The 27,395-nt window shown below is 36.1% G+C and overlaps 1 protein-coding gene across 5 annotated transcripts in view; it reads left to right on the top strand.

Annotated features, from left to right (window-relative positions):
* Positions 1 to 27,395, top strand: part of NEK1 (NIMA related kinase 1) — a 194,621-nt gene that overhangs the window by 102,705 nt on the left and 64,521 nt on the right. For all 5 annotated transcript variants that reach the window (XM_025384760.1, XM_025384758.1, XM_025384756.1 and 2 more), the window contains 4 exons: positions 14,103 to 14,234; positions 16,106 to 16,171; positions 16,259 to 16,487; positions 24,143 to 24,295. In XM_025384760.1, the coding sequence (XP_025240545.1) occupies positions 14,103 to 14,234; positions 16,106 to 16,171; positions 16,259 to 16,487; positions 24,143 to 24,295 (580 nt within the window). The remainder of the gene's footprint in view (positions 1 to 14,102; positions 14,235 to 16,105; positions 16,172 to 16,258; positions 16,488 to 24,142; positions 24,296 to 27,395) is intronic.

Below are 27,395 nucleotides of genomic sequence, written 5' to 3'. Positions count from 1 at the left end.
GCCAAAGCTCCATATGGGTTTTTTGGTTACAGGTATGTTTCTGAGGTGGCTTTCTCAGATGCTGTTTTTTGTAGTTTTTGCTTGGTGGTGTAATTCAGGCTGCAGTCCAGTAGACGGTGCTGAAGAGTAAGATCCAGCAGATTTATTTAGGCTCTGTTCACTTTCTTTGGGCCACCAGAGAAGCCCAGAAAGGGCCACTGGGCCCCAACAGAAAGAACTGCTGCCACTTCCACAATCATGCACTTTAGCAGGGTGAGAAGGCAAGAGATGACCCCCTTCTCCTCGTTTGTTCTGAGGCATTAGTGGTGCCTGTAATGTAATGGGGAGCCGAGCAAGAAGACATGAGGCAGATGAGAAGAGAGGTAGCCTTTATTGGGCTCGCGGGCAAGGTTCACCGGCCCCCTAGGAGGAGGGCTGAGGAAGTCGCGCTCGGGGCGAGTATTGGGGGCCTTTTATAGGGCGAGGTAGGCAGGGTTTGTAGGTTTCGGTTTTCCTGAGTTAGGTTTCGATCTCTGAGGAATGACGCATCCAGGAGCTTGTACAGAGCGGGGGTTTTTTGGCGGGCGCGGGCTTTTTTTGCGCGCTAAGAGTCTTAGCAGGAAGTGAAGGGCGGGAAGTCCTAACAAAGGGCCTGCCATGCCGGCTGATACCGCCATGGTTGATCTAGATTACAACAGTGCCTCCTTCAGTGATTAGTGCTGCACCCGCATTTCCTGTTTCCCATTGGTGGCTTTGACAGGTTCCTCTGTCTCCTCCCTTAGGGGCAGTTTGTAGCAAGGGTTTGATCTGGGGGAGACCCCAAACTCCCTGAGAATCTGCTGGTGTCATGTACTTGCCAAAGTCAGAGTAGTATGTCTACTGTAGTATGTCTGTGGGTGGTGGTGCAGTGGCTCAAGGGCAGAGGATCTCCAAGCAAGGGAATGGCACCACAGGTACACAACTGGTATGACAACTGCCATCTCAGTTTAGGTTGGAGGTGGGTACAGCATGGCTAAGTCAGCTGCTCACCCAGTTCTCTGTTTTCAGGAACTCCTCTAATCGCCACCAATAGTGCTGCCCTGGTTTTCAAGGGCTGAGGGGCTCCCCAGCTGTTTAGCAGCCAGTGTGTTGTCAGAGGGGAGAGGGGAGCAGAGACACACTCCCACCTACACTTTCTACTGGACTCTGAGTTCCTCAGAGGTCAGTATCAACCAGACTTTTGCTGCTTTCTTTCTCTCCACCCAATCTTCTTCACGTGGGTACTCCAACAAGTCCTGGCTCTCTTCCCACCGTTTCCTTGTCAAAACTTGATTATTTACCAGTAATTTTGATCTTCCTTCTGAGGAGAACTGGCATGAGATGTCCTTAGTCACCATCTTGAAGCAGCCTCTGAATCTCATTTTTCTGTCCATTCTAAATCTTTTGATTGGAGAGCTTCATTACATTGAAGATTGTTATTGATATGTAAGCACATACTACTGCATTTTGTTATTGTTCTCTGGGATTTTTGTTTTTTTTTTTTTTTTTTGGTCCTTTGTTCCTTTTTCTTCTCTTACTGTCTACTTTTGTGATTTTGTGCTATGTGCTAAGTTTTCATTCCTTTCTCTTTCTCGTTTGTGTATTTGCTGTAGTTTTTTGCTTTGTAGTTAATCATGAGGCCTACACAAAACATCATATAGTAATAATAGACTATTTTAAGCTGACAACAATTTAACTCTGTCACATGAAAATATTCTAGACTTTTACCCTCCTCACAATTATTTTTGCTGTCACAGTTTATACCTTTTTACATTTTGGACTTCATAACAACTTAATGCAATTACAGTTATTTTTGACTGTTTCAACATTTAACCTTTATAATAGCAATTTGAGAGATTTACACACCACCGTTGCAGTAATGGAATATTCTGAATTTGAATATGTATAAATACCTCTCTACCAGTGAGTTTTATACTTTGATATGTTCTTGTAGTAATTATTGTTCTTTTGTTTCTGGTTGAAGAACTCTTAAGCATTTCTCATAAATCAGATCTAGAGGTGATGAATTCCCTTAGCTTTTGTCTATCTGGGAAAAACTTTACTTCTGCTTTATTTCTGAAAAACAGCTTTTCTGAGTATAGTATTGTTGGATTGTTGGCTGGCAGGGTTTTTTTTTTTTTTTTTTAATTAGCACCTTGAATATATTATCCCGTTCTCTCCTGATCTGCAAGATTTCTGCTGAGAATCTGCTGATAGTCTAATGGTGAGCCCCTTGTATGTTGCTTGATGCTCTTCTCCCTTGCTTTTAAAATTCTTTGTCTTTTACTTTTAATGTTTTAATTATGAAGTGCCTTGGTGAGGACCTCTTTGCATTGAACCTGTTTACTGGTTTTCAACTTCAGTAGATATGCATGACCATATTGCTTCCGAGACTTGGGAAGTGTTCAGCAAATACCTCACTTAAAAAACTTCCTGTACCTTTCTCCATCTCCTCTCTCTCCAATTTTTTTTTTTTTTTTTTTTTAGATGGAATCTTGCTCTGTCACTGGAGTGCAGTGGCGTGATCTTGGCTCACTGCAACCTCCACCTCCTGGGTTCAAGCGATTCTCCTGCCTCAGCCTCCTGAGTAGCTGGGACTACAGGCACATGCCACCATGTCCAGCTAACTTTTTATATTTTTAGTAGAGACAGGGCTTCACCATGTTAGCCAGAATGATCTTGATCTCCTGACCTCGTGATCCTCCTGCCTTGGCCTCCCAAAGTGCTGGCATTACAGATGTGAGCCACCATGCCCGGCCTCATCTCTTCTTTCTAGAGCTCATACTGTGGCATTTGTTCATTTCATGGTGTTCCATAATTCCTGTAGACTTTCTTCACTTTTCCTCTATCTTGGCAATTTCAAAAGACCTATCTTCAAATTCACAGATTGTTTCCTCTGCTTGATCTAGTCTGCTGTTGAAGCTTTCAATTTTTAACAATTTCATTCATTTAATTCTTCAGCCCCAAGATTTCTGTTTTGTTCTTTTAATGTTATGTATATCTTTATTGAGTCTGTCATTCATATCATGGATTATTTTGCTGATTTCATTGAATTGTCTATTCTCTTATATATCCCTGAGTTTCCGTAAGATAATTACTTTGATTTCTCTTTCAGGTAACTTGTAAATTTCCATTTCTTTGGGGTCATTAACTGGAGAATTATGTTCCTTTGATGGTGTCATGTTTTCCTGCTTTTTCATGTTTCTTGTGTCCTTGCATTGATAACTGCATATCTAGTGGATCAGTGACCTCTTCCAAATTTATACAGTTGCTTTTGTAGGGAATGATTTTACCTACAGATGGTTGCTAGGGGGTCAGTTGAGCAGGATGCATTGGCTCTGCAGGTGGTGGTGCAGTGGCTCAAGGGCAGAGGTTCTGCCTCTGGTTCCAGGTAGGCATGGTAGTGTAGTGTCCATGCAGCTTCTTCAGTTGTAATCAGTATCAGTAATGGCTGCAGGTACTTTAGCCAAGTCTGTAGGAGTGTATGACAGCGGTGGTAGCAGCATAGGTTATTAGGATTCTCAGTGGCAAGGGCTTTAGTGGGGGTCCTCCTCTTCTTGTTTATCCCACCGTGGGAAGACTTTGTTGGGGAAATCCTTCTTGGTGTCAGATTTGGCAGAGCTCACAAGTAGCCTACAGTGGTGCTGGGGTCCTGGGCCCACTGTCTTCCTGAATTACTACTTGTGACTTGAATAGAAGTTCACTCTTTGAGGTATGGGTAGATGAAGCTGTTCTACAAAGGTGGGGACTGTGACTCTAAGGTATTCCCCAGTAACTTGGGCCCAGGTAGCAGGGATATAGCTGTGACTCTGATCCTGAGAGTCAAGGCACAGCGCTGGCATGGGTCTGGAGAAGAAGAGATGTTCTAGAGACTTGGGCCCTAGGGAGCAGGGCATAACTGCAATCAGTTTCTGGAGCTGGTAGGGCACAGTGGCAACTTGGACACCAGGAGAGGAGATTCCTTCTAGTGGTCATTCTGGCATGGCAGGCCATAACAATGTACCATGCTTTGTGAGGCTGGGTACAGCAGCAACAAGGGCCCATGAATGGTGGGGCACAGCTGTGGCTTAGGCACTGGGGGAAGGGAATAGCACAGCAGTGACTCCACCCTTCTGTATATGACCTTCCTTAGCCTGTGCTACACAGGGTTTCTGCCACTCCCTTGCTGTTCTTTGACGTTCTCCTTAAGTCATTCTGGTCAAAATGTGATTATTCATTGTTTTCGTCCTTTTTTGTGAGGCAGAGGGTAGAGCATTAGACATTTGCCATCCTGCTGATGTCACCACCCTCCTTGCCTGGCTGCCTGGCTACCTAGCTGCCTCCCTCCCTCCCTCCCTCCCTCCCTCCGTCCCTCTGTGGTTAGTTTCTATTGCCTTCAACCAAAGAATCTTAACCGATTTACCATGTAAAATGCTCAGCATGGTACCTGGTGAATAGTAACACAAATAAATTCACTGGGAATTCGGCGTCTCATGATATTCCAGAACTGTGCATAGGGAAATGTTCAGGAAAGATCTGTTTATTTAATGCACACTGGTATAGTGGGAAAAAAATGAGACTAGGAATCAGAATACCTGATTTTTGGTCTCAGCCTTGCCAATTAATTAGCCTGTTTGAGGAGTGACTTAATGTTTGTGGCCTTTATTTCCTCATCTAGATGAAGGGCTTATTCTCTAATGTTGCTCTATCTAAATTGTGTAGAAATATAATATTTATAATGTATGTATTTAAGTCCAGCTTAATATACAAAAAAAATTGATTAAAGTTATTTAACTGTTGTTTCAATAGAAAGTCTAATATAGCATAATCTAGATATTATATTGGGGGGTAGTGTTCATATATCTATCTTTATTCATTGACCATGACTCAGGAGTCGTTAACATGGAATTCAGAGTTGAGGCTAGCATTATTAAGCCCCCTAAAATATTAATGTAAAGTTTGACAGTGTATGTTGGCGCATTTTCTTCAGTAAAACCACATATATTTCCTTGGATTCTCAAAAGTACAATATTTTCAGTCTAACAAAGGATAAAAATCACTGCCCTGTAACCAAAACAGGATGGTACTAGTACAAAAATAGACACATAGAACAATGGAACAGAATAGAGAACTCAGAAATAAACCACATACCTATACCCAACTGATCTTTGAAAAACCTGACAAAAACAAGCAATGGGGAAAGGATTCCCTATTTAATAAATGGTGCTGGTAGAACTGAGTAGTCATATGCAGAAAATTGAAATTGGACCCCCCTTCCTTATACTTTATACAAAGTTAACTCAAGATGGATTAAAGACGTAAATGTAAAACCCCAAACTATAGAAATCCTAGAAGAAAATCTAGACAGTATCCTTCAGGACACAGGCACAAGCAAAGATTTCATGATGAAATGCCAAAAGCCATAGCAACAAAAGCAAAAATTGGCAAATGGGATCTGATTAAACTAGAGAGCTTTTGCACAGCAAAAGAAACTATCATCAGAGTGAGCAGACAACCTACAGAATGGGAGAAAATTTTTGCAGTGTATCCATGTGACAAAGAGCTAATATCCAGAGTCTACAAGGAACTTAAATTTACAAGAAAAAAACAAAAATGTCCATTTTTACCCATTAAAAAATGAGCAAAGGACATAAACAGACACTTCCTAAAAGAAGACATGCATGCGGCCAACGAACATGAAAAAAAGCTCAACATCACTGATCATTAGAGAAATGCAAATCAAAACCACAGAGAAATACCATCTCACGCCAGTCAGAATGACAATTATTAAAAAATCAAGAAACAACAGATGGTGGCAAGGTTACAGAGAAAAAGGAATGCATTTACACTGTTGGTGGAAGCGTAAATTAGTTCAGCCATTTTGGAAGACTGTGTGGGGATTCCTCAAAGATCTGGAAGCAGATACACTATTTGACCCAGCAATCCCATTAGTGGGTATATACCCCAAAATATATAAATCATTCTACATGCATGCATATAAAGATACATGCATACATATGTTCATTGCAGCACTATTCCCGATAGCAAAGACATAGAATCAACCCAAATTTCCATCAGGGATAGACTGGATAAAGAAAACATGGTCTATATACACCATGGAATACTATGCAGCCATAGAAAGGAATAAGATCATGTCCTTTGCAGGGACATTGATGGAGCTGGAAGCTGTTATCCTCAACGGACTAACACAGGAACAGAAAACCAAACACCTCATGATATCACTTATAAGTGGGAGCTGAATGATCAGAATACATGGACACCTTGGTGGGAACAACACATGTTTTGGGGCTTTTGAGGGATGTGGAGGAAGGGAGAGCATCAGGAAGAATAGCTAACAGATGCTGGCCTTAATACCTGCGTGATGAGTTGATCTGTGCGGCAAACCACCATGGCACACATTTACCTATATAACAAGCCTGCACATTCTGCACAGGTACCCTGGAACTTAAAGTGAAGAAAAAAAATCACTGCCTTAACTATTGTGATTCCTTGGCAGTATATACCTAATTCTATAAAATTTTCTCTTTGACATATTTAATGATAAAAATGGTAGTACCAATTGGGATTTATATATGGAGAACAATGTGTAATGATGGGGGTCCGTTTTTTGGGAGAGCCAAATAATATAGTGTTACGTTTTCAGCCATCATGTATGCTATATTGTGAATGAAGTATGTAAGGAAGATAGGTTCAGTTTTTTAAAAGGGTAGCAATGTTTTAAGAATTAAAATTCAGTGAAAAATAGAATTAGGGAGATTCTGTCTTGGTTAAGATGTATAAAATATTTTGAATATAAATTCTTGTGTTTTTCTATTTCCATCTTTGTCTTATTTTTAGACTTTCCATGCATGCCTGTAAGGCTCCCCCCAGGGTGTACACACTTACTGCTTCTGGCTACCTTGTTCTATTTCTTAGACATTCTTGTAAAAGCATTTGGCAATACTAGTTAAGAAAATTTATTCAAATACAAATACTTTTATACTATTGGTTCTTCAAAGACAAGGTTTTGAGAAGTTAAATATGAATTTGGTAAGATTTGGCCATGATATATCTTTAGGCCGTATATAACTATGTGTGAAGTTACTCTGTATTCAAAATATGAAATTAAGCCATTTAATAATACTTTCCTAATATACATTACATCCTCACTAATAAGTCAGCATAAAGATGAAAATACGTTTCTTATTGATCTATGCATCAAGAGTAAGCAGACTGGTGGTTTCATGTGTTTATAAGCCTTGCCTCACTATTTGGTGAAATTTTGAGTTTTGTCATTTGGTGGCGCTGCTGCTTAATTTTTTAGCACATAGTAAAATTGACACATAAAGTAGAAACAGTTTTACAGTGATGATTGAAAACATTTTGTGACAATAAAAGCAATGCTGAGAAGCCTTAAATTTATGAATCTTGTGGGAAAAATGGCTAAGAAAAAAAAAAGCTTCTAAAGCATTTCTTTTAAACCTGAATTATGAAACTTTCTGGTCAATGTTTTATCTTTTTTTTGCAAATTTTTATATTTAAAATTGTGATTGAACTTTGAAAGACTATGCTTTGTTTGTTTTGTTTTGTTTTGAGACAGGGTCTTGCTCTGTCACTCAGGCTGGAGTGCAGTGGTATGAACATGACTCTGCAATTTTGACCTGCTGGGCTTAAGGGATCCTCCTGCCTCAGCCTGTCTGTATCTGGGACCCTTAGCACACATCACCACGCCCAGCTAATTTTCTTATTTTTTATACAAATAGAGTCTCACTGGTCTGGTGAGACTCCGTTTCTACAAGAAAAAAGAAAATTAACTGGGTCTCAAACTCCTGGGTTCAAGTGCTCCTCCTCCCTCAGCCTCCTGAAGTACTGGGATTATAGCGTGAGCCATTGCACGCAGTGAAGAAGTATGTTTAGAATGAAATATGTATTATAGATTTAGCTGGGTGATCAATTGTGTAATAAAATTGGGTCATTCTTTGCTCCAAATTTTTATATTTTTCTCTTATATGAAACTTTATATTGTTTTCCTGGTTTATTTTTGTGATTTGTCATATTTGTTCAACTTTCCGTATAAAATGCTTAGTGTAATGGTTTATTTTTCAATAATTAGAAGTACATTATCGTCTTTTATTTCAAGATGTAGTTAATATTGAAAAGCTTTAAGGTTCTGATTATAAATAATATACCATAATGTTTATACGGAAGGCCCAATTCAACTGTACTAAGAAGTTACTTATGTATGTGACATTAGCTTATAATGATGTTGCCACATCTCAGTAGTCATCCTGAACTACCCATAAATTTTCAGTAACTTAGTTGTCTTTTAAGTGATTGTAAGAGTTAGTAATTTGTCTGCCTTTGTTCATTCATTTAGATTTCATGTCTGAATTTGTCTGTTTAGGTTCTTCTAATCTGTTTGGTTTAGTTGACCCAGAGGAGAGATCAGTATGCATTTGATTATAGAACATAAGCATTTACTGAAGGCTGCTGAAGATCATTATTATAAAAGTGCCAATAAATTTGTCTCTCACAATGTCCAAATTTTAGTTTCTGATCGTGGTTAATATAGGAGGTTTTTGTTTTTAGTCTGCATTCTAAAGATAGAAACTTGCATTCTGAAACTTAATACATTTCATCAGGATCTCAAATCAGACTTTTGGTGTTTAAGCCAAATAATCTTATTTACTGGAAACGAAATAAATAACAGTTGCTACTATTTATTAGGTACACAGATGTGTACTTTACATAAATTATCTCATGCAATCCCTATAGCAGAGAGGCAATGAGTACAGCATTTCTATTTTAGAGAAAAACTGAGGTTCAGAGAGGATGAAATCAATGAAAAATCACAGGACTGGTGAGTGTTTTGGCATTTGAATGTAGAACTGTCCTACTTTATCTGTATTTTATGGCCTTCCTGAACAATGAATGGCTGACCATTGGCTGCTCTGCGAAGGCTGTTCTCACTGGTGCCTCTCTTGACTTTACAGAGTTAGTTGCTTCTATATTTTTTGTTTCATTCTTCCCCAGATCATTTAGTACATATCTCTTTATTTTTTCTCTGTAACATACTGATTGATTTATGTGTTCTTTTGTCTTTTCTAATTTACAATCCCGTCAGAGAAAATATTGTGTCTAGTTCATTTTGGATATTATTATCTAGAACTGTGCTTGGCCTTAATAGGTATTAATACATATTTTTAATTTATTGATAAATATTGTAGATTTCTCTTCTCACAGAAATCATGTCAGATTAATATATTGAAATAGCAGGCCAAATGCAGTGGCTCACGCCTGTAATCCCTGCACTCTGGGAGGCCAAGGCAGGCGGATCACGAGGTCAGGAGTTCGAGAACAGCCTGGCCAACCTGTGAAATCCCGTTTCTACTAAAAATACAAAAATTAACCGGGCATGGTGGCACACACCTGTAATAGTATGTGGTAGAGAAGTGATTACTGATTTAAATAAAAATAGCAGAATGTGTACATTCAAAGTATATTTCTTTTAAATAATCATCTAGAGAAATAACGTATTTGTTCTAAAAATGCTGCTATTCAAAACAACTTTGGAGCTTGTTTTTATTCCCTCAGTGTATGAAACCTTATTTGAATTTATATTCTATAGTAATTAAAGCAAATATAAAGTTTCAAAATATTTAGATATACTCTTTCAAGGTGATAATACTGTTATGTTATGTGAGCTCTAGATATTTTTAAAAGTTATTTGTAGCAACTTTTTTTTTTTTTTTTTTTTTTGAGACAGAGTCTCGCTCTGTCATCCTAGCTGGAGTGCAGTGGTGCCATCTCAGCTCACTGCAACCTCTACCTCACAGGTTCAAGCAATTCTCCTGCCTCAGCCTCCTGAGTACCTGGGACTACAAGTGTGCGCCACCTGTATGGCTGGTCAATTTTTTATATTTTTAGTAGAGAGAGGGTTTCACCATGCTGGCCAGGCTGGTCTCGAACTCGTGACTTTGTGATCCACCCGCCTTGGCCTCCCAAAGTGCTGGGATTACAGGCATGAGCCACTTTGCCCAGCCTATTTGTAGTAACATCTTAAACATCAGTATACTTTTTCAGCAATGTTGAACTATGGGACTAAAGCAATGTTTCCATCCTTTTTTGAACAAAACAAATACAGGCATACCTTGTTTTATTGTGCTTCACAAATACTGCATTTTTTACAAATTGAAAGTTTGTGACAACCCTGCATCAAGCAAGTCTATCATTTTCCCAACAGCTTTTGCTCATTTTGTGTCTTTGTGTCACATTTTTGTAATTCTTGCCGTATTTCAAACTTTTTCATTATTATCATTGTATCTTTGATGTTACTGTTGTAATTGTTTTGAGGCACCACAGACTGCACTCATATAAGATGGGAAATTTAATTGATGAATGTGTGTGTTCTGATTGCTCCACTGACTGGTAGTTCCCCTATCTCTCTCCTCAGACCTTATTCCCTAAGACAAAATAATATTGAAATTAGGTCACTTACTGACTTACAGTGGCCTCTTAAGTATTCAAGTGAAAGAAAGAGTTGCATGTCTCTTACCTGAAATCAAGATTAAGCTTGATGATGAAGGCATATTGAAAGCTGAGACAGGCACAGAATTAAGCCTCTTGCACCAGTTATCCAAGTTGTGAATGCAAAGGAAAAATTCCTGAAGGAAATTAAAAGTGCTACCCCAGACCAGGTGCGGTGGCTCACGCCTGTAATCCCAGCATATTAGGAGGCTGAGGCGGGTGGATCACGAGGTCAGGAGTTCAAGACCAGCCTGGCTAACATAGTGAAACCCCATCTCTACTAAAAATACAAAAACTTAGCCGGGTGTGGTGGTGTGCACCTGCAATCCCAGCTACTCAGGAGGTTGAGGCAGGAGAATCATGTAAACCCAGCAGAGAGTCGGAGGTTTCAGCGAGCCAAGATAGCACCATTGCACTCCAGCCTGAGTGACAGTGCAAGACTCCATCTCAGGAAAAAAAAGAAAAAAAAAAAGTTCTACTCCAGTGAACACACGTGATAAGAAAGCAAAACAGCCAGGTGCCTGTAGTCTCAGCAACTCGGGAGACTGAGACAGGAGAATTGCTTGAGGCCAGAAGTTTGAGACTAGCATGGACAACATAGTAAGAACCTGTCTCTAAAAAAGAAAGAAAGAAAGAAAGAAAAATTAGCTGGATGTGGTGGCACACACCTATAGTTCCAACCACATTGAGAAACTAAGGCAGAACAATCATTTGAGCCTAGGATTTCAAGGTTGCAGTGAGCTATGATTATGCCTGGATTTGCACTCCAGCCTGGGCGACAGAGCAAGACCCCATCTCTTAGAAAAAAAAAGAAAGAAAGAAAGAAAGCAAAACAACCTTCTTGCTGATATGAAGAAAGCTTTAGTGGTCTGGATAGAAGATCAAACCAGCCACAACATTCTCTTTGGCCAAAGCCTAATCCAGAGCAAGGCCCTAACTCTCCTCAATTCCATGAAGACTGGGAGAGATAAAGAAGCCACAGAAGAAAAATTGTAGGCTAGCAGAGGTTGGTTCATAAGGTTTAAGGAAAGAAGCCACCTTCATAACATAAAAGTGGAAGGTAAAACAGTAAGTGCTGATGTAGAAACTGCAGTACATTATCCAGGAGATGTAGCCAAGATCATTGATAAAAGTGGTAATACTAAACAGATTTTCAGTGTAGACAAAACAGCCTTCTATTGGAAGAAGATGCCATCTAGTACTCTCATAGCTAAAGAGAAGTCAGTACCTCACTTCAAAGCTTCAAAAGACTGGCTGACTCTCTTATCAGGAGCTAATGCAGCTGGTGACTTCAAGTTGAAGCCAGTGCTCATTTGCCATTCTGAAACTCCTAGGACCCTTAAGAATTGTACTAAATCTATTCTATTTGTGTTCTATAAATGGAACAACAAAGCCTGGATGACTGCACATCTGTTTACAGCATGGTTTACTGTGAATATTTTAAGCCCATTGTTGAGACCTACTGGTCAGAAAAAAAAAAAAAAATTCTTTCAAATATTACTACTCATTGACAATGCACCTAGTTACCCAAGAGCTCTGATGGAGATGTATTATACAAAGAGATTCATGTTGTTTTCATGCCTGCTAACACAACATCCATTCTGCAGCCAATGTATCAAGAAGTCGTTTTGACTTTCAAGTCTTCTTATTTAAGAAAATTTTTAAGGCTGTAGCTGCCATAGATAATGATTCTTCTAATGGATCTGGGCAAAGTAAATTGAAAGCCTTCTAAAAAGTATTCATCATTCGTCATTCTAGATGCCATTCAGAACTTTTTTATTCTTGGAAGGAGTTAATGTCATGTTAATGTTAATGCCAACATTAACAGTTTTTGGAAGAAGTTGACTACATTCTTCATGGATGACTTTGAAAGGTTCAAGATTTCAGTGGAGGAAGTCACTGTAGATGTGGTAGAAATAGCAAGAGAAGTGGAATGACAAGGGGAGTCTGAAGATACGGCTGAATGGCTACAATCTCATAATAAACTTGAATGGATGAGGAGTTGCTTCTTATGGAGGAGCAAAGAAAGTGGTTTCTTGAGGTGGAAGCTATTTTGAACATTGTTGAAATGACAAGGAATTTAGAATATTTTGTAGACTTAGTCGATAAAGCAATAGCAGGGTTTGAGAGGACTGACTCCGGTTTTGAAAGAACTTCTACTATGGGTAAAATGCAACAGCATCACATGCTGCAGATAAATATTTTCATGGGCTAGGCATGGTGGCTTATGCTTGTAATCCCAGCACTTTGTGAGGCTGAGTCAGGACAATCATTGAAGCCAGGAGTTCAAGACCAGCCTAGGCAATATAGTGAGACCTCAATCTTTATTTAAATAATAAAGGATTTTAAAAATATTTTTACAAAATCAAAAGAATATTTTCATGAAAGAGTCAATGGATGCAGCAAACTTCATTTTTGTCTTATTTTAAGAAATTGTCACAGCCACTCCAACATCTAGCAGTCACCACCCTGATCAGTCAGTAGCCATCAGTATCAAGGCAAGCCCCTCCACCAGCAAAATGATTACAATTTATTGAAAGCTCAGAAGAATCATTAGCATTTTTTTTTAGGAATGAGGTGTTTATTAAGGTATGTACATCGTTTTTTAGACATAATGCTGTTGCACACTTAATAGGCTGCAGAATATTGTAAACATAAATTTTATATGCACTGAGAAACCCCAGAATTTGTGTGACTCACTTTATTGCAATATTACCGTTATTGCAGCGGTCTGGAACCAAGTGCACAATATCTCAGAGGTACGCCTATATTGATATGAAGTGAAGGTCTAGAAGCCTAAATATTAAGATTGTATGATTACTTTATTTTTAGAAGATACTCAATAAATATTGTGTTTGAAATGTATACTCCGCAGAAACTCTCGTTTCCTAGATTGAGGAAGACTAGGAATAGGGAGTAGAGAGTAAACTTCCTGCTGTGTTACTATTGTCATACCCATTAATGTCATTTCCTTGTATTAATTAAGGGTTCAGAATCTTGCTTTGTTAGAGTTTAAATGGCAAGATAAAAACAAGCACATGTGTTAATACAACATATTTTCAGTGAAGTAAATTTTTTTTAAAAAAATTACTTTGTAAAAGAAGTAAGTACTACCTGAATCTGTTTCTCCTGCCATTCTCATTTATGTTGGCATTTTTATGAGGGCTTTTATGTTGAGTAATTGACATTTGAACTTTGAGAAGATTGTACCCAAACCTGCAGAAATTACAAAAGCATTTCTTTTTTTTTATTATTAATATACTTTAAGTTCTAGGGTGTAAGATTAACAAAAATCTTACACTTGAATCTTTAAAAGACAGTTTTTCAGGATCATTTTATGAAACATTGATAAGGCAATGAAAGCGGGTTATTTAGGACTATGTGACATGACTGTGTTCACATCTGAGACCAGAGGTTTTTTCGCTAGTCACTGCTCTATCCCCAGCATGTAGCATCATAATGCCTTGCTCAACAGATAATTCAGGAATGAAAAAATTACTTGTGGATAGAGTGGATAAATAGTTATCTGATATGTACCATTTTATTTCTTCATGCACATATAAAATCCCTAATGTATTTAATAAAATTCTTTTTTATAGTTGGTGGCTAAGGGAGTTAAGAGTTCTGATGTTTCTCCACCTTTGGGACAGCATGAAACAGGTGGCTCTCCATCAAAGCAACAGATGAGATCGGTTATTTCTGTGACTTCAGCTTTGAAAGAAGTTGGCGTGGTAAGTTTCCTAAGATTCAGAACTCCTCAAAGTCAAAAGATTATTTAAAAGGAAGTTAAATTTAATGAAATCACTAATCCTTATTGTCCCTTTCAGGTTTTACTAGGGAAAAAAATTACTTTTTAAGAGATTTTAGTTTACTCAGAATACTGGAGCCTCATTGTTCATACGTTTTATATCTAAGACCACCTGGTAGATGAAAATATATTACAATAACTCTTATATCACTTTAAAAGAATATTGAAAAAATAAAATATACATAGAAATGTACTGAAAATAACATTACAAACATTTTTCTACCCAACCCTCATGATTAACAAATGTTCCCTTTTAAAAAAATAATGTCTCTTCAGTACTAAAGTAGCTCTAGAAATTAAGTCCAACACATGTTTACATTTATTCAAATTTTGTGACATAGCAAATGTTAGAGGACTCAGTATAACTACAATTAATTCATCAGTTATTCCTTTTACCTTCTACTTTTGAATCTCTGTCATGCCATACAGATAGTAAAACAGAAACAGACAAATGAAAAGCTTAAACTTAGAAGTATATTTCAGGTATCTGTCTGAAATGTGAAGACTCTGTTCAGGCGTTAAGAGAAATGGGCTCATAGTGTGGGGCTGCTGCCTAGAATTCAACAGACAGAAGGAGAAAAGTCTAATGAATCAGAAAACATAGTAACTTCATTTTCCTCTTTCCTGGTAATGGATGTCTGTGCCTTTTATTTGTTGAGTTTCAGTAAATATTTGCAAACAAAATTGGTACACTAGTTGTTTTTTTTTTAGCAGCCTTTGGGTTGATTTTGAAAGTAAGACTAAGTAGGAAAATATAAGTTTCTTGATCATTCTCAAGAACTTCATGTAAGAAATGATTGTTCTTCAAGTAGGCTTAGTGACTTTTTCTTTCTGATAACGACTTTGCACGTGCTACGTTGTTACTCCAACTTTAGATACCACTGTGTGGTCCCTTCTTGATACCCAGTCTCACATCTCAATAGCTGTTCATCTCTCTGGTTGTAGGACTGCTAATTCCTGACTACTTTACTGGGTAAAATGTTCTTTGTCTCATTGCTTCATATATTACTTTGAAACTGACCGCCAAATTTTTTATTTTTTTTAAGTATTACAAAATTTGAGGTAATCCATATAACTGAATGGTTTTCTTTCTGTGTTGTGTTGGTAAATGTCACTTACTTAAAACTTTGAAATTGCTCTTACTTTGAACCTTCTATATGCCTTTGCTTTCATAGCTTTCGTAACTGCTAATTTCTTCTTTTCGTATATTTTTTTATTTTAAATAGTCTAGATTGCTTTGACAATGCTAATTAGGATATTAAATTTATGTCATTTGTAGTACAAATGACTCAGAACTAATTTTTGTTACACTCTTTGTTTAGGGAGGAAAGCCACTTCTCAATTACATTTAGTACTATGGCTTAACAAGGATTTATATACATGAAACATAAAGACAGTTTTAAAATTACACAGCCTATTTTGAATTACTTCATCTATCAAAACTTTTTCTAGTTATAATTAAGAGAGTATATGAATTTTCCTCTTAATTCTACCACTGACTTAAATTACCAAAAAATCAAGTGCCAAACGGTCAGAGGATATACTTAATTATGTAAGCAGTAATCCAAAAATATGACAAATAATTGAGAATTGGCCCCTCTCTATGTTGTCTAATTAATAATATTTAAAGGTTAATCATTGCTGATAATGAAGCTTTGTTAACATTTTATAGGAATAAAAAATTTACAAGGAACAAAGTAATGAAAAGCAAAAAGTAACAAGGATATCATATTTTTCAAGGTAGATTTAAAAAAATTAAATTGTTGCTTCCTCTGTATCTATCTGCATTTAAAGGACAGTAGTTTAACTGATATCCGGGAAATTTCAGAAGAAATGCAAAAGACCAACAATGCTATTTCAGTAAGTATAATTTTCGACATTTATCAGTCATTTTACTTAATAATATACCTATTAAAATATTAAAATATACAATGTTATAACTTTCAGAGTAAGCGAGAAATACTTCGTAGATTAAATGAAAATCTTAAAGCTCAAGAAGATGAAAAAGGAAAGCAGCATCTCTCTGATACTTGTGAGATAAATATTCTTGAAGATGCCAAAGAGCATGAAAAAGAAAAATCAGTTTCATCTGACCGCAAGAAGTGGGAGACAGGAGGTCAACTTGTGATTCCTCTGGATGAGTTAACACTAGATACATCCTTCTCTACAACTGAAAGTATGTACAGAAGTATATTAATATCCTATTTAGGTCTAGTACATATATAAACTTGTAGACTAACCACTCTGAAAAAAAATGAACACTTAGAAGAACTGAGAGAAGCTGAAAGAATTCTATATATTTTCCTTTTGGGCAAGTAGAAGTGCCTCCCTCTCACAGGGAGATGTGAAGAACAGAGAAAACTTATCAAACTAATCAGCCTTAATGGCAAGGATTTTTATTACAAAAGTGTATAGTGTGAAAGAGGGAACTAATGATACATATTTAAATTGTATTACTTTAACTCTGTATACCATGTTAAATTAATCTGTTACTACAAATAATTATTGATGAGAACCAGAGTAGTGTCTCAGAAACATCTCTTAGGCATTTAGTGAGAGTATTGAGAAAATCTGACTTAATGATTTATTTATTCAGTGATAATTACTAAGAATCTATATTTTCTTACATTATTCTAGGCATTGGAGATATAGAAACAAAACAGAAACGTGCTCTTGTGGAGCTTACATTCTAGAAGGACAAGTCTGACCATCAACAAATCTGATTTTAAGTAATTTTTTTCACAGACTGTTTTTGTTGAATTTTTTTCTTGCACTGGAAAAAAGCCCAAAGACTTGATAGCATTTACTTTGCTTATTTATTCAACAATTCTTTATTGGATACCTACCATATGCAATACACTCTGAAGCAATGGAAATATAATAATGTTTAGAATGTAGTCCCTCCCCTTAAGGAGCTTAAGGTCTAGTGGAAAGGCAGGCAAGTAAAGAGATAATTGTAGTTGATAAATAATATGCTAGGAATAATCATAGACTACTGCAGGAATACATAAGAGACCATAAATCAGTCTTGGAAGAGCCCCCAAGATCCAATCACCTATCTCCCTCAACACAGGATTATAATTCGAGATGAGATTTGGGTGGGGACACTATCTGACTGCTTTTATGATTTGTCTTTATCACTGGTTTTGAGCAATATGATTGTAAAATGCCTTGGTATAGTTTTCTTCATGCTTCCGTCCTTGGGATTCATTGAGCTTCTTGTATATTTGGGTTTATGGTTGACACATTTGGAATACTTTCAGCCATCATTTCTTCTAATATTTTTTCCATGCCTCCTCCTTCTGTCCTTTAGGGACTCCAGTTTCACTTTTTGTCTCATACCTCAGTGGTGCTCTTTTCATTTTATTTTTTTAGATTCTTGTTGTTTTTCATTGTGGATAGTTTCTATTACTCTATCTTTAACAGATGATAGTCTTTTTTTCCTGCCATATCCAATCTGCTGTTAATCCTATTCAATGTACTTTTCATCTCAGATACTGTAGTTTTCACCTCCAGAAGTTTAAGGAGTTGTTTTTCTATCTGCCATGTCTCTGCTTAACTTTTTTGATCATATGGAATACAGTTGTAAAAACTTTATTAATGTCTTTACTTATTCTAACATCTGTGTCAGATGTTAGAATTTTATTGGGTCCATTTTATTGATTGCCTTTTCTCCTTGTTACAGGTCATATTCTTCTGCTTCTTTGCATGCTTGGCTATTTTTAATTGGATGTAGGACATTTTGCACTTTACCTTGTTGGGTACTAGGTATTTTTGTATTTTTGTAATTATTCTGGAGATTTATTCTGGAATGCAGTTAAGTTTTAATACTTGGGCTCAGTTTGATTCATTCATGTCTTATTTTTAATATTTGTGAGATGAGATCAGAGCCATGTTTAGTCTAATGCTAATTATCCCCATTTAGGAGATAAGACACTTCTGAGTGCTCTACACAAGGAATGATGAGGTTTTCCAGTTTGGCTGGTAGGAATAGACACTATTTCATGTCTTGTGTTCTCTGTAATCTTTTTGGGTGCTTTTTTTCCTAACTTGGGAAATGAAGGCAGAAATAAAGATACTCTTTGAAACCAATGAGAACAAAGACACAATGTATGAGAATCTCTGGGACACGGCTAAAGCAGTGTTTAGAGGGAAATTTATAGTACTGAATGCCCACAGAAGAAAGTGGGAAAGACCTAAAATTGACACACTAACATCACAATTAAAAGAACTAGAGAAGCAAGAGCAAACAAATTCAAAAACTAGCAGAAGACAAGAAATAACTAAGAGCAGAGCAGAACTGAAAGAAGATAGAGACTTGAAAAGCCCTTCAAAAAAAAATCAATCTAGGAGCTGGTTTTTTGAAAAGATTAACAAAATGGATAGATGGCTAGCCAGACTAATAAAGAAGAAAAGAAGAATCAAATAGACACAATAAAAAATGATAAAGGGGATATCACCACTGATCCCACAGAAATACAGACTACCATCAGAGAATACTATGAACACGCCTATGCAAATAAACTAGTAAATCTAGAAGACAAAGAAATAGTTACATTCCTGGACATATACACCCTCCCATGACTAAACCAGGAAGAAGTCGAATCCCTCAAAATAGACCAATAACAAGTTCTGAAATTCAGGCAGTAATTAATAGCCTACCAACCAAAAAAAACCCAGGACCAGACGGATTCACAGCCGAATACTGCCAGAGGTACAGAGGAGCTGGTACCATTCCTTCTGAAACTATTCCAAACATTAGAAAAAGAGGGACTCCTCCCTAACTCATTTTATAAGGCCAGCATCATCCTGATACCAAAACCATCAATTGGTTTGTCATTGTGTCATGCCATTCAGAGTAAATTGCAGACATTGGTATACCTTGCCCTAAGTATTTCACAGCATATAGTTATTTATTAGAGTTCAATGTTTGTTTTTTCCTTTATGTTAAATTTACATGCAATGAAATGCACACATTGCAAATGTATATTTGCTGGGTTTTAACAAATGCTGGGAGCTGCAAAATAAGCCATCAAGATATAGAACATTAACATCATCCCAGAAAGTTTGCCCCTGCCTAGTCATTATCTGGTCTTATCCTCCCAGAGGCAACTTTTTCTGAATTTTTTTTCTACCTTAGATTAAATGTTCCTGTTCTAGAATATCATATAAACAGACTCTTAACAGTTTGTATTCTTTTGTGTCTGGCTTCTTTCACTCAAGCATAATGATGTTTTTCCCCTAATATCTCACCTCTGGCTGAAAGCATAATGATTTTTGAGATTCATCTGTGTTGTAATTATTAATAGCCTTTTCCTTTTAAAAAAATCTTTGCTTTATTAAAAGTTTTCTTTGTTTGATATTGATATAGTTACTCCCACTTTGTTTTGCTCAGCGTTAGCCTGGTATATCTTTATCCTTTTTTCCCTCTTAATCTATATGTGTCTTTATATTTAATGTGGGTTTCTTGTGGGCAGCATATTGTTAAATTCATTTTTTAATGCACTCTTATAAACTGGTATGTTTAGATCATTTACATTTAATGTGATTATTAATGTGATTGGATTTAAATCCAGATGCTCCTCAATTTACAATGGGATTACAGTCTAATACACCCGTTGTAAAGTTGTAAAATTGTAAGTCGAACCATCATAAGTCAGGGACTGCTTGTGTACCATTTTTCTATTTGTTTTTTGTTTGCCTCATCTATGCTTTCTTTCCTTTTTTCTCCTGTTTTGCATTATTTGGAGTTAGTTATTTTTTATTATTCCATTTACCTCTGTTGTTGAATTATTAGCTATAGCTCATTGTTATTTCAGTGTTTACTTCAGAGTTTATAGTGTATTATCTTAGCACAGCCTATCTTCAGTTGAGTTATACTTCATATATGGTATAAGAATATTATAATATACAGTTGACCCTTGAATAGTATGGGGGTTAGGCAGTATTGAACCCCCCGTAGTCAAAAATCCGCGTGTAACTCTTAACTCCCCCAAAATGTAACTAGTAATAGCCTACTGTTGACCAGAAGCCTTATCAATAACATAAAGCCAATTAACACATATTTTACATGTTATATGTATTATACACTATATTCTTATAACAAAGGAAGCAAGAGAAAAGAAAATGTTACTAAAGGAATAAGAACAAGAAAATATATTTACTATTTATTAAGTGGAAATGGATCATCATAAAATCCTTCATCGGCATCATCTTCACATTGAGTAGGCTGAAGAGGAGGAAGTGGGGGGTTGGTCTTGGTGTCTGAGGGGTGGCAGAGATGGAAGAAAATTTGTTTATAAGTGAACCCGGCATTTCAAAACTTTGTTCGAGGGTCACCTGTACTTACATTTGTTCCCTCCCAACCTTTGGTGCTATTTTTTTAATGCTATAAATCCCATAATACAGCATAGTCATTTATTCTTTAAAATTATTTAAATAATAAGAAAAAACTATTTTGTGTCTACCCATGTCGTTTTCATTTCTTTTGTGTAGAAGGTATCTATTTTGTATCATTTTTCTTCTGCCTAAAGGACTCCCTTTGAGATTTTTTGTAGTACAGTCCTGCTGGTGATTCTTTCAACATTTGTATGTCTGTAAAAGTTTTTATTTTAAAGACATAAAAATATCTGTAAAAGTTTTTATTTTATTTAGCCTTCCTTTTGCAAAGATATTTTTTCTGAGACATAGAATTCTAAATTGAAATGTTTTTCTTTTGGTGCTTTAATGATGCTGCTCCACTGGCATCTTATGCACATTACTTGTGATGAGAAGTCTTCTGTTACCCTCATTTTTAGTTTTATTCCTCTGTGTCTTTTTTCTCTGACTCCTTCTCAGATTTTTCCCTGTAGACTTGGTTTCAGTGAATTTGATTATAATGTGCCTTAATGTCACTTTCATCATGTTTCTTTTGCTTGGGTTTTGTTGAGCATCTTGGATTTATGAATTTATAGTTTTCATCAAACTTGAAAAACTTGTGGCCATTATTTCTTCTATTTTGTTTTTCTGTGTCCAGTGTGAATGGACGAGTTCAATGGACAGGTTCATTTATATGAACTTCATTTGGACAGGTTCAATATGGATCTTATTAATGTTTTCTTTACCTCTATCATGGTCAGTCTTCTCTCTAGTTTGTTGAACATATGGAATGCAGTTATAAATGTCATTGTCTACTAGTTACATTATCTCTGTAATTATGGGGTTGGATTGGATTTAGTGATTTTTTTCCTCCTTTTTTTATAGTTAATATTCTGTTTCTGTACATGCTTGATAATTTTTTGGGGGCGGCCAAACGTTGTGAATTTTAATATTTGTGCTATGTATTTTTATATTCTATAAATATTCTTGACCTTTATTCTTGGACACAATTTAGTTACCTGTGCATAGCTTGGCTCTTTCAAGTCTTGCTTTTAAGCTTTGTTAGCTGGAACAGAGCAGCAATCTATATTATTAGTATTTATTATTATTACTATGCATTAGCGTATGGCTAATCTTTTACCTTTTCTGCATCAACAACCTTTCTGAATAATCTGCCTTGTACCTTGTGAATTATAAATCAATTTTTTTTGGCTTATGGGAATAGGAACTCTTTCTGGCGCTGTGTGAACTCGAAGTATTGTTACCTCTGCTTCTTTTGAGTGGTCTTTTCTCTAAACTTTCTCTAAAATTTCTTTACACATTATGTACTGATATGCTGATCAGTACTCAGGTCTTAGACTCAAAGGGGCTTTTTACAATTTTCCTGAGTTCTCTCTCTGTGAAACTTACTACTCTTCAGTACTCTTACCTTGCAAACACTAGCCACTTTGGCCTCCCTAGACTCCCACTTCCACCTCCTCCTCAGCTCAGAGAGACCATTGACTCCACCTCTGTTTTCGCTGCCTGCGTTGAAGGGGTTAAATTCCAGTGGAGGGGTGGACAGGAGGGTTTCTCTTATGGACATTTAATTATCCCAGTTTTGTTTGTTAGAACTTTTCCCCCTTTTCAATTGCTTTGGCACATTTGTCAAACATCAATGATTGTAAGTTATGGGTCTATATCTGAGTTCTCTACTCTATTTTCACCATCCTTTAAGAAATTCCTCTTGGTAATCATTTTGGCTGTACAAAACTAATTATTATCTGCTGATTTGCATGTACTTTCATGGAACTGGTACATTAACTGTATCAAAATGTATTAGGTTACCATTGAATGTCTATATACCTTATGCCTCATAATATATAATATTATATTCTGTATGTTACTACTAGGTACCTATATACTTCATATATTATTACCAAATATTCTAAATACTCGAACTTCAGTATGTAATTTTTATATTTTGCTTTGATACATTTTATTAAAATGGTTTACCCCAAATTATTATTGTCAATAGGGAAGTAGCAGTTATTTGCCTACTTATGATAAATAAAGCAGGACAAATTTTCTTAGAAATACTTTTCTCTATTTTTTAAACCGTATGTGTGTTTGTTTTAAGATTTGTTTTCTTTTTTGTGTTAAATGTATAGAAATGAAATACTGATTTCTGTTTCTTCTATTTTTATATTCCCCCCAATTGTTATTCACTTATCTTAGTTTTTTCTATTTTTCACATAAAGATTTTATAGAAACATAATACAAGTTGAGCATTCCTAATCCAAAATCTGAAATCCAAAATGCCCCCAAATCTGAAACTTTTGAGTACCAGTGTGACACCCCCACATGTGACCCCATGTGATGTGTCAAAATCAAAGTGCAGGTACACAACACATGGTTTATTTAGCATCCCCAAGGACAAAAAGACCCTCCAGCCATTTAAAAAGGCAATATGATAGAATACCTTCTCATTCCTTCAGATCCCTTTCTGATCCCTCAGCTGCTTCTGATATTTCTTTTTGCCAGTAAAATGAAAGACAGTATAGAGTAAGCTTTTAATCAAAATCCAGTTTCATGGGTGGAGACTAAAAGCCTGCTGTTTCTTAACAGCTCACAGGTATTCTAATACTGTGCTGCTTAGTTATCTTAAACACAGTTTTTCACCAAAATGTATGTCTCTATTTTTTTAACTATGAAGTATTTCTGTATGAACAAGTGTAAGAAAATGATTGCTTATTAGCAGCATATAAACTCACAGTCAGGAATGATGGTGATGCCAGACAACCACAGAGGGCCCACATGGGTGACCAATTCAGTGACACTATTGCTTTCTGATGATTCTGTGTATACAAACTTTGTTTTATTCACAAAATTATTTAAAGTATTATATAAAATTACCTCTAGTCTATGTGTATAAGATGGATGTAAAACATAAATGAGGCCAGGTATGGTGGTTCACACCTATAATCCCAGCACTTTGGGAAGCCAAGGTGGGAGGATCACTTGAGCCCAGGAGTCCAAGACTAGCCTGGGCAACATAGTGAGACTCTATCTCTTAAAAAACAAACAAATGAATTTCATGTTTAGACTTTGGTCCCATCAACAAGATATCTCATTATGTATATGCACATATTTCAAAGTCTGAAAAAAATTCAGAATTTAAAACACTTCTGGTCCAAAGCATTTCAGGTAAGAGATACTCAGCCTGTATTAATTTATGGTTTCTTCCTATTTTTATATTCCCCAAAACTAGAATTTAATTCATATTCTAAAAGGCAATTATAGATATATTTTTATTGCTAGTTTCATTTGCCTCTGTTCTCGCCATTATTCATCATTCTTTCCCTGAAAATCTTTGTCATATAACCTTTTTTTCTCATGAACCACTCAACTGGATAAGAGACCCAAAATCTGCCTTACCATGCAGTATTATTATACTGTTACTGAAAATTGTTTCTTTGTATCTTTTTCTTATAGGACATACAGTAGGAGAAGTTATTAAATTAGATCCTAATGGATCTCCAAGAAGAGCCTGGGGGAAAAGTCCGACAGATTCTGTTCTAAAGATACTTGGAGAAGCTGAACTACAACTTCAGACAGAACTATTAGAAAATACAACTATTAGAAGTGGTAAGGAGAAACTAGTAGTTTTTCTACACTAGAAATAATATTATTAAAAATCTAATTATGTGTTTTAAGATGTTTCCATTTTAAGTGAATTATTTTTAATTATCTTTCCATTATAATGATTTTTTAATTAGATTGAGAATGATTGTATTTTCTAGGGGTACTGTCCAAATGGTAGTCTTGAGTTTTGACCTGATAGACCTGGATGGGATCTAAAAGGAAGAGGAAGTGTTTTTGGGTGGAGTTGGAAAAGTCAGAATGATGTTTTACATGAAAACAGATATAGGAGAAATGCATTGAGATTAAGTATATCTGTTTTGATATGGATTCAAGAATTAGATTGACTAAAAGGTATTTCAGTAGGTGTGACAGACATTATTAATTATAGGACTGGGGAAGGAGAGTTGTCATGAGGCAGGAGGAAATATTCCTGATCCATCAGTTTTGTGGCCTTTGGTATTACAGCTATGCATCAAGAAGAGTGTCTATGTATGAAACAGGTGTTTTCAGATTAAACAGCTTGTTTAAATGTTGAGGAAGTGGAGTGTACTTTTCCTCTTTTTAGAAGTTGTGTCTAGGCAGGGATGTGTGTTGCACTTTTGTGCTCTCTTTCCTTCTCTGTCTCTCTCACTCTTGTTGTCTGTCTCCCCTTAAAAAGCTTCGAGTGAACCTCATATCCAGAGCTGGTGGAAAAATAACCTAGGAGATGACACTGTTGATATGTTCAATAATGGAATTAGCCAGATGCTGAGAATTAGCCAGTGAAATGAACCTATACATGTGTTACTGAAGTGGCAAAAGTAGGCTCTAATAATTCTGTTATTTTCTTTAATATTAAAGGGAGAAAACAATTTGAATTGAGAAATACATACAGTCATCTGCAAAAAAGGCAAAAAGTGTGTATGTTTGTAATTAATTTGTTCACATTCTCGTATAAGGAAATTGTGCAGTTGTATGCCAAATAGTAATTAAAAATACTAGTAACTTACTCTGAGCCCGTTTTCAAAATGTTCCAGGCTTTATTCAAGACAAAAATGCCTTCAGGCTCTAACATTTTAAAAAATAATTATAATAATTTTACCCTGCAGTGCAAAACTCTCTGGAAAAAAATGAGAAAAAAAATTCAGATTTTTTTGTAGTCTAAAAGTTCTATAATACGCTGATGCTCATTAACACTATTACTTTTAAAATATTAGATTCTGATTCCTCTGATGTAAAATTCTGTTGCTTAAATATATGCAATTTGGTATACAGTAATACTTAAACCACATAAAAATTGGGCTTTTATTCTTCATATTCATCATAGTCCATCTGCACAGAATTGGAACAGAGAAATAACTTATTTTATGATTTCTCTTTATTCAATCACCATTTTTTGAACACTTCTTAGTTGTGTTCACTATTTTATGTTAGATGGTAAGCTATAAAGGAAAAAAAGATCATTCTTGCTCTCAGAGGACAGACAAAAATGAAAACAAATAATAACATTGCGTGAAAAGGACAAGAATAAAAAGTGCCCACAAAGTTCAGAATTAATGCAGAGATATTTAAGTAATTAACTTTATCTTGTATAGTCAAGAAAGATATCCCAGACTTGTTATCTGCCCTCTTCTTTTTCTCCCAAATACATTTACTGGGAAGAATATGCTCTGTATTGGGATTTTAAGCCACAGAAGTGACAGTTTTTACCATCATCGAAAGCACATGTGGCAAAATCTGTGTTACAGATGTTGTATGTGAAATGCTCTGGGGCCACAGCTGAAGTGGCTTTACTTTATCAGTACTATATGCCTTTATTAATGATAATACATATGGCCCTTTTGGGTAAGGGAAAGCCACAAGACAATAAGCGATTTTGGGGCCACAGATGAGGTGGCTTTTCTTTGTCAGTACCATACGATTTTATTGATGACAATATACATGGCCCTTTTGGATAAGGGAAAGCCACAGGGAGTAAGTGATTTTTGGGTGTATCAAAGATTTTTTTTTTCAAATAAATCATTAAGTAGATAATGGGGAGAATGAAATTTCAGGCAATATGCTATTCTAGTATATGCAGAGACAAGGGTTTAGCTCGTGTATGTGGGGGTAGCTTCATGTGGTGGAAAGAGAATGGGCTTTGTTTCCAATCCTGGCTTCATTACTTGCTCAGCAACCATGGATAAGTTCCTCTGACTGTGGCATTCATTTCCTCCATGTGTAGAATGGAAACACTACTATCAAGGCTTGTTTTGTGTATTAAATGAGAAACATAAAAGATCCTTGGTGTTCTTTATTTTAGTCTTCCAATTCTTATGTCAGTGTCTCTTTAGTCATTCTGATTGCTTGAAACTCTTTTTGTAATAGATTCCTTAGGAAGAACTTGTGTGAACACTACACTCATAGATTTTCCATTTTCATAACAGTTTGTCTTATGACTGTATTTGTGAGGGTTGATTTGGCCACACATAAAATCCTTGGCTTACTGTTTTTCCTTGACTGTCTTTAATATATAATTTAATTATGTTCTGGCATAAAACATTGCTGCAGAAAGTCTGATGGCAGTTTTATTTTCTTTACCTTATAAGTGATTTGATCTTTTTGCTTGAATGCTCAAAGTGTATCTTCTTTTTACTTAAAGTCCAGTCATTTTCTTAAAATATATTTTGGCATTGAGTTTATTTTTCTAGTACAGTACATAGTGTGTCTTTTTTTTTTTTTTTTTTTTTTTGTTTAACAGACCTTTTCTTAGAGGAGTTTTGGATTCATAGTGATATGATTTGGCTCTTTATTCCCATCCAAATCTCATCTTGTAGCTCCCATGATTCCCATGTGTTGTGAGAGGAACCTGGTGGGAGATGCCTGAATTAGGGGGGCAGGTCTTTCCCATGCTATTCTCATGATAGTGAATGGATCTCAGTGAGATCTGATGGTTTTTTAAAAATGAGAGGTTCTGTGCACAAGCTCTCTTTTTTTTTTTTTTTGCCTGCCACCATCCATGTAAGATGTGACTTGCCCCTCCTTGCCTTCTGCCATGATTGAGAGGCCTCCCTAGCCACGTGGAACTGTGAGTTCAGTTGTACCTCTTTCTTTTATAAATTTCCCAGCCTCAGGCATGTCTTTA

The sequence above is a fragment of the Theropithecus gelada genome, chromosome 5 (assembly GCF_003255815.1).
Source record: "Theropithecus gelada isolate Dixy chromosome 5, Tgel_1.0, whole genome shotgun sequence".
Classification (NCBI taxonomy): domain Eukaryota; kingdom Metazoa; phylum Chordata; class Mammalia; order Primates; family Cercopithecidae; genus Theropithecus; species Theropithecus gelada.
Note: the sequence above shows the minus strand (reverse complement) of the source record. Positions and strands in the feature narration are given on the sequence as shown.